The sequence below is a fragment of the Grampus griseus genome (genome assembly GCF_964374135.1).
Source record: "Grampus griseus genome assembly, chromosome: 6".
NCBI lineage: Eukaryota > Metazoa > Chordata > Mammalia > Artiodactyla > Delphinidae > Grampus > Grampus griseus.
In genome coordinates this window covers 102,002,914-102,015,836 of record NC_139000.1, presented here as the reverse complement: position 1 = coordinate 102,015,836, position 12,923 = coordinate 102,002,914, and the positions used below count along the sequence as shown (strand labels likewise).

Here is a 12,923-nt window from a genome sequence, read left to right as displayed (position 1 = left end):
TCTAGCCTTTTAACTATAATTTCAAAGCCATTTTAGTAGGAAATATTGTAAATTCATTTTCTTATGAAGTTTACCATCATAAATCAAGACTTGGGGTGTTTTCTCCAACTGTTCATTTCATGAATTGGAAGTAAATCTACCGCAAGTCAACCTTAAATCATCTTTAATATATGAAAAGCCCTAGAATTTTTTTAAATCTCCAAGGAAGTATTATCATCTTTAAAATGTACAACTCTAAAAGCAGTTACATTACTTTTGGGATAAAGTAGCTTATGCAAGGATTAAATTCTCCAAAACCCTTTCACAACTTTAGATATGTCAGCAGGAGTTCATGAGTCCTTCCTGCTGAGATTTTACATTAGGACAAAGAAGGTTTCCATCTGTCATTCAGCAAGATTACTAAACCATTATTGTTACATTTTAATAATTCTGAGGGTTTGTTTTTTTAATGCTAAAAATGGGGCCATTTTCCCTCTAAAGCCATACTTGAAAATTTGGGAAATTTCTAAATTTAGGGGAAAAGTATAACTATAAAATCCAAATATTTAAACCCAATTAACTAAATTCAGCTTCCTGGTAAATCGATCTATCCTTGGAACTGTGAAAAGGATCAAAATTTGTCACCAAACCTCCACATTCCATTAATTGCATATTTATTTGATATCCTATTTGGTGCCCTTGAGATCTAGAACAATGCTAAGGCAGGCTTCAAGGGCATGAAGCATACTGGATGAATTCACAGACCATGTGGCTGTGTTCATGTAAAAATTTCAAAGCATTCTTCAAAGATTTAATACCAACTAATAGAAATAAGCCACCAGAAATGCAGGGATGCTTAACCAGAGATAAGTGATTAACATGACAATAAGGGTCAGACGTCTCAACTCCGCTCTCATTACTCCTAACCAAAGACCACATCTGCTTAAGCAACACTGTTAGAAGCATATCTCTTTCAGCAAACATGAAATCAATTGGACAATTTAAACAAATATCGTTCAAACATAATGGACTCTTGTTGAAAACTAGCCTCTCATTACCTTTACAGTGAGATAAGATTGCACTCCTCCGTGTCAGAATGGCGCTTATATTATTCAGTGTCTAAATGAGATAAAATAATTTAAATGAGATAAAGTCAATCACTTACGTTCTACTTTTTAATGCCCCCTCTATTGGCAATTATACTTTAAAGTTTATCCTCTTCAGAGGATCTGACAACCTCCACAGAGGTGGCTGGGCAAAGCAGGAGTGTATTTGGGTGGAACGATATTGCTCTTTATGCCAAGATCCTTGCAGATGTAATTATTTCACAGGACACTGGGCAACAACTGACTGGTTTAGCATCCTACTCGAGGAGAAATGCCAATCCCGGCTCTAAAATGAACACATATTCAGTTACTTTTAAACATTTTTCCGCTCAGCAAATGTAACAGGCCTTCCATCCAACTGTACATGAAGGTTTAATTCTGTGTCGGATAAAACATATCTTTGGACAGCGTCTGTGCAGTTGTGCTGGGAGATGTTTACTAAGACCTTGAAAATAGTAGGGGAAGAGAATTTAATGGTTTAAATCAAACTGGTTTAAAGCCACCCTAGACTTTCTATGGAGTGGGATCTGACGGCAAAGACTTAAATTTTCTGTAATTTAAGAAACAAGTATTAAAAATTAAAAGTCCACTTCCTTTGGAAAAAAAAAACCAACACATATCTTTGATGCAGAAGTAGAGGAAACATTAGGTCTAATCTGGCTAAAAGGTCCTTACCTTTTATTCATTCATTCACACATTCATTCCAATCTATACTTATTGAATGCTGATTAAATGCTGGGGATTTTTAAATTATTTATTTATTTATTTGGCTGCGCCGGGTCTTAGCTGCGGCCCACGGGATCTTCCTTGCCACATGCGGGATCTAGTTCCCTCACCAGGGATCGAACCCAGCATGGAGTCTTAACCACTGGACCACAAGGGAAGTCCCTAAATGCTGGGATTTATTAACAGATGTTTAAATAAGATGGGATCCTTGACCATCATGAGTTACAGCCCAGGGGTAAATTAGGAAAGACAATCATGGATTCAAATAAATGTAATAAAGAGTAGTGGATCTCTCTCTTTTTTAAATGCTTGTACTGTGTAAATAAAACGTCCGAGGGCTCACTACTGGGGTGAAACATATCTCTGTAAAATTTGGATCATGATGTCCACTTTGCAGGACTGTAATAATGAAGCAGGTTAGTCTCATTCACATGCCAGATTATTCCTCATCTTTGTACTCCCATGACCTTTAGCACAGGGATTTGCATCTTTTAACTCAATAAGTATCTACTGAAATGAGTTGACATGGGCCTAAATCTACTCTAGATGGTTTTGCATTTAGCGGATTCTAACTACAATGTTTCTCCTTACCTTTCTGATGCTGTATAAGGCTTTCAAGAAAGAAGATGTGGTATATATACACGATGGAGTATTACTCGGCCGTAAAAAAGAATGAAATAATGCCATTTGCAGCAACATGGATGGACCTAGAGATGATCATACTAAGTGAAGTAAGCCAGACAGGGAAAGACAAACATCATATGATACTGCTTATATGTGGAATCTAAAAAAAAAAAAAAAAAAGATACAAATGAGCTTATTTACAAAACAGAAATAGAATCACAGACATGGAAAACAAATTTACAGTTACAAAAGGGAAAAGGGAGGGGAGGGATAAATTAGGAGTCTGAGATTAGCAGATACACACTACTATATATAAAATAGATAAACAAGGTCCTACTGTATAGCACAGGGAACTATACTCAATATCTTGTAATAGCCTATAAGGGAAAAGACCTGAAAAATAAGTTACACATATGTGTGTGTGTGTGTGTGTGTGTGTGTGTGTGTGTGTGTGAGAGAGAGAGAGAGAGAGAGAATCACTTTGCTGTACACCTGAAACTAACAGAACATTGTAACTCAACTGTACTTCAATTTTAAAAACTAAATAAATTAAATAAATAAAAAATAAGTCAAGGAGGAAACCTGGAGGGTAGCAGACTGGGGAATTTTCAAACTCACGCCATCTACTTTAGAGATCCTATATGGGCTTGGAATAGTACCAATAATCACTTATTGCCTATAAATCAGCTCCTTTTAACACACGAGGAATCTAAGAGCTGAGACCAGATTCCAGGCATCCTGACTCAACCTCTACAATTATTGCATGGCCTCCTCCGTGAAAGTTTTTATGTGTGCATTTAACATGACATTCTAAGACAGCTATTTTCCTTGAAGTCTTGATATGTCTGTCAGTTTCCTCAAGGGGATCCTACCTAGCTAGATTTTAATTGCTTTGAATTGTGGCCTCAGCTATAGTAGTCTTAGCTGAGGTTTTAATGGCCAAGATTTAAGTAAATTTAACAGATACACCAGTGGGTGTTCCAATTACATACAGCATTAAGGGCTTTATGTGAGGCTTAAAAAATATTTACTATTAAAAATAAAATAAAAGTCCACGTGCTGTGCAATTAACCAGCAGGGAAGATTTCAGCGTCCTGGAAAAGTTTCATATAAAAAGGAAGCTAGAAAAATGAAAAGTCAGATTCAACACACTCCAAAGGAAGCTTGGGATTTGGGGGGACTCTGCTCTGAGACAGGTAAAATGCTTTGTATTTCTAGCACTGTTTGTAGACTGCATGCTATTGTCTGCTTATAGGGCACTTTATAAGAGCTAGGGTTGGGGTTTCCCTGGTGGCGCAGTGGTTGAGAGTCCGCCTGCCCATGCAGGGGACACGGGTTCGTGCCCCAGTCCGGGAGGATCCCACATGCCGCGGAGCAGCTGGGCCCGTGAGCCATGGCAGCTGAGCCTGCGCGTCCGGAGCCTGTGCTCCGCAACGGGAGAGGCCACGGCAGTGAGAGGCCCGTGTACCGAAAAAAAAAAAAAAAAAAAGAGCTAAGGCCACCTGGTGTCTAAAGAAACCTTGGCCTTCCTGATCCTTGTCACCTCCAGCCACAGAGATCCAGACTTTGGGGACTCGAAGCAGCTTATCAACCAATATTTGATTTTGTCTTTGGCCCCTTCCCCACCAGTGAAAATTCCTTTGTGAGAATTCCACATGTAATTCAATAATTCAAGGCTGCCTTGGCCACGGAGGCAGCTGGTGTGGAACCCCGTGCTTTGAAAAGCGTGGACTCCTCTCTCACACTCACAGATGGTCCAGCCAGCGGCAATGTGTGGAAGACTAGAGGACAGATGCTCGGCAAAATGTAATTAGCACCATAGGGTAGCCATTTAATGTCAAGCAACTTATATTAGCCAGAGACTCCTAGTAGGAGCCCCTTTTCAGAGCAGATGGCCCGATTCTCTTTATCTCAGGACTGAAAACCAACCACGGGGCGGGACTGGGGAATATGAAGACAAAAAGTGAATTTGATAAAGGAGGAATCCTGAGGTTTGGATAACCAAATAAATAATACACATTAAAATAGTTTAGTTCTAAAAAAAAAAGGTTTAGTTCTAAAAAGCACTCAACATGTGAGTTTAAAGGAGTGATTTTGTCCCCAGTGGCTAGGAAACTCAAGGCAAGCAAGTACCTGCATGTGAAAACCACAGATGACTCCCACTTCCGTCTTCTGCCGGGTTAGTGACACCAGTGTTAGGCTTTTCACCAAAGGAGTCTTGGCTCAACCCAGTCTGGGTCTATTTTTATGGTCGCATTGATGTTCCTTAGAATGGAGCCGAGTCCAAAACTTCTAGCTGGACTTATTCTGCTGACTCTCTGTGTGGTGGGCTGCTCCAGCCAGCACTGGTCCTATGGGTTGCGCCCCGGAGGAAAGAGAAATGCTGAAAACGTGCTTGATTCTTTGCAAGAGGTAAGTTTCTCTCAGCTTCAAAATGAGACATGGCTTACGTGATGCAACTGAACGATGCCAACGTCCTGCATGCGTCCAACAGTGCTACCGGTTCTTGGCTCCAACCTAGGTATTCCGGGGGTGATAAGGCACTTCCAAAGTCAAGTCCCATTCCTGCTTTCAATTCAGACAGGGACTAATGGGACAAAGAGCAGGAATAATCCTCAGACCAATAAGCAAGCGCAAAGGGGTGTGTCGTACTCTGAGGATATAGATTTGCCAAAGGAATTAGAAACAAGTGGACAGAGCCAAGGTCTCTAGTACAAGATGATTCTTTGGGATTTGGAAAGAAAATCTTAGAATTCTGCCTATTTTTTTTTTTGTAATTTCATGTTTTAAAAATATCTGTGATATTAGGTCAGCAGTACATTTCTATAACATAAATAAGTATCCTTATCAAGGGTGCATGCTCTACAATTTTTTTTATTTTTTAAGATTTAATTTTATTTATTTTTGGCTGCATTGGGTCTTCGTTGCTGCGTGCGGGCTTCCTCTAGTGGCAGCGAGTGGTCGTTGCGGTGCGTGGGCTTCCCGTTGTGGTGGCTTTTCTTGTTGAGGAGCACTTGCTCTAGGTGCGTGGGCTTCAGTAGTTGTGGCGCATGGGCTCAGTAGTTGTGGCGCACGGGCTTAGTTGCTCCATGACATGTGGAATCTTCCCGGACCAGGGCTCGAACCCGTGTCCCCTGCATTGGCAGGTGGATTCTCAACCACTGCACCACCAGGGAAGTCCCTCCAATTTCTTTTTAATGATATGGGCACTCAAGCAAAGAAGCTGGAGGTCCCTAGAGGAGAGGAGTTAGCAAGCTCAAGAAGACAAAATACATTCTGGAAAATATGCTGGATTTGATTCCACAGAAATTAGTTTTCAGTTCTAGTACCAGAACTGACACAGGTACTTGGGATTTTTAATCTATAAAATGTGACTTCTTGGGGCCATGCGAGGATCACATGAGCGAAGCCATATATCTTGGCTGCTTAATCCAAAAAGATGTTAGTGGATAAATGAAAGACAGTTGTTATTGTTTTTTAAGTTAATGGGAAACGAACCAGGCCCTAAAGGATGAATGATTCAGGGCTGGACACTCAATATAGAGCTGAGAATGGGAAACATAGCTAGAGAAACTTAAAACCATTTAGTTTTCACTGAAAAGAAATATCTCATTTTGGAGAAATAATAAAGATAATTTAGTACGAAACAAAGAAGCCCAGAATCTGACATTCCCTCTCCACAGACTATATGTGAAGCAACTCTCTTCTAACTAGGACACATTTAGTAAAAACTTGAAAATAAGACCAACCTTCGTCATAACTATAAGCTCTTGCATTTTTTTGTATACCATCCTGTCACGAGGCTTGAAGGGCTTCATTCTCATCAACTGTAGGGAGACAAATAGCCTCTCTCCTTATTATGGCCCATGTCCTCCAGAACTGCACACCGATCTGTAGAAGTGTCTGACAGCATTTCTATGATCGTTTAAAGACACCATCCCAAGTCTCAGCGTTCTCAGTCCCACAACCCCCTTGACTTCACTTCCCACATACAGCTTTTGGTGGAAATGGAAAATACCATTTCACGTCTGTATCTCCATCTCCAAGCATCACATTCTTGTTTTTGCAGATAGCCAAAGAGGTTGATCAACCAGCAGGACCTCAGCGCTTTGAGTGCACCGTACACCAGCGCCGTTCTCCACTCAGGGACCTGAAAGGAGCTCTGGTGAGTTACAGGGTTAATAACGAGATGGATGGGCCCTGGGCACCACCACTTTGGTCATCCACTTAGGACAACCATCTCTAGCTACTGCAGGGCTTACCTTCCTGACCGCCTGAATTCCTCCTGTATTGGGCCCTTGCCATTCCATAACACCCCTTTTCAGTGGTTAGACAGTAATAATGATTGGAACACTTTCTCTTTTTTTCTTAAATTGAAATCTCTTTGGGACCTTTATCTATTAATCTCAGCTCTAGCCTACGGGATGACTGACAAAACAAGTTTCTTCCCACTGCTACATGTCAGTTCTTCAAGTATGTTCATCAAACTCTCTAGACCATTCTTCTCTAGACTAATCCACACCTCTCCACTGGATTCTTCAGCAGTTCTTGGTATAACACGGTTCTCCCTGGGAAATGTAGAAATCAAAAACGGTGCTCTAATTAATTTTCTTTCTCTTTGGAATAAAAACTCCCCAACTAGTAAATTTATAATTCAGAGCCACAGATTTGACTTCCAGTTTTCTGACTGGACAATACTAATTTTCCAAATTCCCACCCAAGATGGAACTCTACTAACCCAATGTAGGTTTTTGATTTAAAAAAATGTATAAAGAGAACTGAATATAGAAATTGAAACCTGAATTCAATTCTGATGTTCTCTGAGCTCCATGGTCCACTTATTTACAGCAGTTAGAAGGCATTACAGTTAATTTTCAGCTATGCCCAGGAGCAGAAAAAGCCTGAATACGTCATATACGAAGATGAACAACAGTTTTTATTTTCTCCATTGACTTCAATTTCTACACCCATAGGACAGAGAAAAAGTGGACAGACATATTTATTTCCTTTCTTTTTCTAATCCTGTTTACCTCACGATAAAACTAATAGCAAGCAATGAAATTATCCAAACATGACATTAGAAAGACAGAATTGAGGCAAAGACTGGATTCATAACAGATAGATGGGGACTTCCCTGGTGGTCCAGTGGTAAAGAATCTGACTTCCAATGCAGGGGACGTGGGTTCAATCCCTGGTTGGGGAACTAAGATCCCACATGCCTCAGGGCAACTAAGCCCGCGTGTCACAACTATTGAGCTCGCTAGCCTCAACTAGAGCCCGTGTGCTGCAAACTACAGAGCCCACGTGCTCTGGAGCCTGCGCGTCACAACTAGAGAGAGAAAACCCGCACACCACAACTAGAAGCCCACGCGCTGCAACAGAGATCCCATATGCCGCAACTAAGACCCGACTCAGCCATTAAAAAAAAAACACACAGACAAAAGGATCAGACCTTTTTTCACCTCTGTCCTCACATCCTACCTTTAAACTATTAATGTAGATATTATGCTTATTAAACGACTTATAAAGACATGATCTAGCTCTCTAGCATTTTCTAGTGTGCAAAAACAAATGGATCTATTCTTTCTATATCGATATTTCAGAAATTAAAATGTTCAAACATAATGAAACTCAGCTCAGAAAAGCAACATTGATATATTTGCTACTCACATATTTTTCAGGAAAGTCTGATCGAAGAGGAAACTGGGCAGAAGATGTAAATCCACTGGAGCAGAAAAATTGACAACACAAGTGTAATTCTGACTTTGAAATCTGTGACCCATTCAATATCTGTAAATTGTGTGAATTTCAGAAATTCTTATGCCAGGTTGCACATGACGAAGTACTGTGTTGGGAATAAAGTGGCATAAATATGAAGTCTTTCTCTAACTCAGAACTCTGGTCGGGGTGGGACAATGTAAGCCCCCAAAGGGGGTCCCCCAAGTGTGTCGACAGGGGGCAGAGGACAGGAGAGATAACACAAAGGGGCCGTTCTTGTTGACTAAAGGAATCTCATGGCTCACTTCCACCACCACCAACCTGCACCCTGAACCCACAGGACAACTGGTCCCTGGCCAATACTGAGTCAATCCGGTTTTCTATGGGGTGGTAGCTTTCTCTTTGACCATACCCTACAGAAGCAAGATAGGGCCATGGCCAAAGCTTCCCCCCCAGATTGTCTCTAATCTCTTTGAAAGTCAACCGGAACCTGAGACAGGCCTTGGGGAAAGGAGGCCTCATCCAATGCTCCTTCCGGCTCCACGTGGTTCCTCCAAGGTCATCAGAGCGAGCGGTGCACACTGAGGTTTGGACCAAGGCCTAAAAATAATAGCATTCACCTGTCTGAGCTTTTTGGTATTTCTCTTAAGAAACACATGGATTGTAGTCAGCTGAAGACAGGATTCAGGCGTTCCTGTTTCCTCTGGTCGAACAGCATGGCCACCACTCATTCTCCAGCATGGGCTAGATAGATGCATAAATATTTTCATTAACGCTTGTATCGGCCTTGGAAAGTAGATATTGTCTTCCCTTTAAAATGAGGAAACCAGAGCTCCGAGAGTTTACGAGACCCACCTGGTTCTGCTGGGTTCCAAGGTCAAGTGCTCCTGTATTGCACTATGATGACAGCCAATGAGCTTGGACTTGGAAGCCCAGTTATTTGGTTACTGGGGCTCATGTGTCAACTTAGTTTTCCCAGTGACCATTTCTCCATGAGGTCCCAGACACTATGACACTAGCTTTCTCATTTATTCTCATAATTCCCCAGTGGCTATGAGGCCATTGGAAAAACGCAAATCTCAGATAACTTGCCTGATGTCACAGCAACAAATTGTGCCTCTATTTGCACGGCAAAGGTCTAAGCCTTTTTTCCTCTTTTAATCAGAAAGATGGAGCCTCCTTCCACCTCTTCAAAAAAGGGCAGGACTTGTGCTAAGGAATTGGAACAGAGGTCAGAAACATTCCACAGGAGAGAAAACCCTTACTTTTTAAAGCATATACTTACTACCATACAACAGATTTCCCAAGTATCTCCTACTGAGGAATCTCTAAAACTGAATCAAAGAACTACCTCAATTTCATTTTAATAAAATTAAGCAGTGATGTGGTTTACAATCTACCTTATGTTTCTTTATGGAACAAAAGGCAAACCTGCATTATTTCATTAATCAATACTTACAAGGCAGAATAAGGGGCTTAAAGTCGCCACTCAGGAACTATTTCTGTTTTTATAAAAACAATCTTTGCGTTAGTTAACACATTACAAGAGGAAGGCCACACACCCATTTATCTAATACATCCTGTTGGGAACATCAGCTTTCCTTCACCAGAGCGTGTCTTTGGGACAATTTCTTCGGAGGTAGCTGTGGGCCTCTCTGACTGGGATGTAAAGATGATACTCATTCAGCTCCCCGATGCTGAGGTTAGAGGCTTGGGATGAACATGTTGAGTATTTGATTCTCAAATGGCTCAAGTGACTAAGGGGAAGGAAAGAAAATGACCACTTTATTAAAATTATAAACACTTTCCTGAATCTGAATAACTTCTAAGTAGTCCGAAACATTTCCAAATAAAAAAAGGGGAAACATAGCTTCAAAAAAAGTCTGGCAGCCTTTCAAAATAAAGGATGGGGAAACATACCAAATGATACATTTTAATGAGACGAGTTCTCAAATGTAGATGGCTTTAAATGATCAAGTAACAGAAAGAACGGCTTGAAGATAGACCATTTTTAGCAAAAGTTTTAGAAGTTGTAGTATCCTCAAGGTGACTGGAAAAAAAGCTAAGAATCACTGCACAAGATAACAGCACGTACACATCTTGACAGCGGAAGATGCTCTAAGGTAGTATTTCTCAATAGGGACACAAGATTCAAAAAGATTCCCCAGGTTTATTGACTCAGAGTCTCTCTCTGGGGTCCAAGCCATTTGCATTTTTAATAAGCATTCTGGTGATTCTTATGTACACAGGCAGTGCAGCATCATTGCTCTGAAAGGCAATAAATTGCACATGTTTTAAAGTACTAGGACACGTTCTTTAAAATAAAAAAAAAAATCTATGCATCAACCCAGGACTTAAGACAGTGGTGTTATTCTAACCGGAGTGAGGCTGCTCCCTCTTTCCAATCTGACTCACCACCAGCAGGGAGTTTAAGAAAAGCACCTTGAACACTGATTTGCTAAAGCTGTTATTTCCTCTAAGGCAATGGTTCTCAACCTTGGCCTGACATTGGGATAACATGGAGAGATTGAAAAGAAATACTAATGCCTGGGTCCCACTCCCTTCCCTCGGAAATTCTGATCTAATTGGTCTGGGATGTGGCCTCTTCCCGGGTTCAACCTACTTTGTTGAACTTGGTTTGAGAATCCGCTCCCATCCTTTCAATGTAAGTTATTTGATATACCTTTTAACCTCTTTATTTCCCTTTAACTCTGCCTAATTATCCGTGGTGAATGAGTGAAGAAATAGGACTTATTTTATACTTATTTAATACTAATCGTGTTAAATAAATTGTTGTAAACTGTCAGCTCAGATGCCAAGGGATGAACGGGGTGTGGGTGGAGGTAAAGTAAAAACCAAATCGTTTGCGGTTTTTATTGCTTCCAGGCAAAGATGACTCTATGATCCCACAGAACAAGTTTAAACAAATAGGACCAGTAGTGAAATGAGACCAGAAGAGATGGTGGGTGTGATGTGTCAATGAGGAAAAGTCCAGGAATGAGTTCAATTAATATAAGGGTAATAATCAACTAAATACACAATAAACTTTAAAATAGTTTCATTTTTAATTTAAAAAATAAATAACAGCAAATGGGAACAAAATTCTTCTACTTCAACGCACGTCTTCTTAACCGTTCATGTTTGAAATCCGACTAGTTTACAACATCAAGGCAACTGAGCTTTTGACAAAGTTTGGGTGAACAACTCACACAATTTCACTACTGGATGAATCTGGGCAGCACATAAAGGAGACGAGCCTTGGCCAGACTGCAGGAGTCAGCCTGAAGTCATCAACTTGAAAGGAAAACCTTTTCCTTTTGTAGATTAGAACTGATGGTTCCATTCTCAACCCACCCAAAGAGCAACTTACCTTTTCCAATTTCATTTCACAATCCCACTTAGTCATGGAGTATGGACCTAAAAGCCTTTGAAGAGAAACTTAGGTTTCTTCTGATTCTCTTTTTCATTCACTTGGAATAAAAGCTAGGGCTAAAAGGACTCTAAAAATCATGTAACCTTAGATATATATGATTTCATGAGGAAACTGAGGTCCAGGGACTGACTACAAATTGACCTGCCGAAAGGTACACCCTTCACGGTCTTGTTTTGTGTTGATGGTGGGGTTTTCCTCCCCTTTTCATTATAGCTGAGAAGTGAGAGGAAGGGAAGTACATATTGAAGGGCCTTCTAAATACCTTTTATAAAATGACAGCATGACACGAGGAAACTTCTGTGGGGCTGGGAGTAGCCTGTGGATCTGAGAGGCGGTGACATGGGTAGACACTACTGTAAAAGTGCATCCACCTATACACTAAGATTTGTGCCCATAACTGTATGTAAGTTATGTCTTAATTTTTTTGGCCGTGCCACGTGGCTTGCGGGATCTTAGTTCCCTGATCAGGGATCGAACCTGTGCCCCCTGCAGTGGAAGTGCGGAGTCTTAACCACTGGTCCACCAGGGAAGTCCCAGTTATGTCTTAATTTTAAAACAAGAAATCGGGCTTCCCTGGTGGCGCAGTGGTTGAGAGTTCACCTGCTGATGCAGGGGACACGGGTTCGTGCCCCGGTCCGGGAAGATCCCACATGCCGCAGAGCAGCTGGGCCCGTGAGCCATGGCTGCTAAGCCTGCGCGTCCGGAGCCTGTGCTCTGCAGCGGGAGAGGCCACAACAGTGAGAGGCCCGCGTACCACAAAAAAAAAAAAAAAAAAAAACAAGAAATCACCCCATGATCTGGGGGCAAGCAGAGGGGCGGGACCCTTGAAGCTTGGGAAGAGTTAGCCATGAGAGATTGTTACCTCAGATCCTGCTTTATCGCTGGTTTTTGTCTTAGGGATCTGAGGGTGGCAGTTGTTTCTAAGGGGTCTGACGGGGGAAAATGACTGTAATTCTGGAATCGAGGCATGAAGGTGGAGGAGGGGGAGGGAACCCATGGCCCAGCAGCCCGATTTAGGGTTTCCCTTTCCTCTAACCCCACTCTCTTGCCAATCCAACAGCACACCGCAGTCCTTATATCCCGGGGCTGTTCCCTTAGAACACACTGGATCGCCACAGCCTGGGGGTCTAGGAAGGTGCCTGGCATTCAGTAAGAGCTTAATGTATGTTGAACGAAAACAATTCTTGAAAAAAAAAAAATCTCAAAGCAAGACAAGTCACCAGGACAGAGAGGAAAAAAAAGGATTAAAAAAAAAAATCCCATAAACCAACATCCACAAAAGTTGTGACAATTTGGGGGTTACTTCAATACTTCACAGGTCTTATCAAGGAATATAA

At 41.4% G+C, this 12,923-nt stretch overlaps 1 protein-coding gene across 1 annotated transcript; it reads left to right on the top strand.

The window, feature by feature from the left end:
• Positions 1–4,694: 4,694 nt before the first annotated feature.
• On the top strand, positions 4,695–8,155 carry GNRH1 (gonadotropin releasing hormone 1; the record flags this gene model as incomplete). The annotated part of the gene is made up of 3 exons (XM_082656933.1): positions 4,695–4,847; positions 6,505–6,600; positions 8,117–8,155. 3 exons carry the CDS (start codon positions 4,695–4,697, stop codon positions 8,153–8,155), a joined length of 288 nt encoding a protein of 95 aa, XP_082513059.1.
• Positions 8,156–12,923: the final 4,768 nt, after the last annotated feature.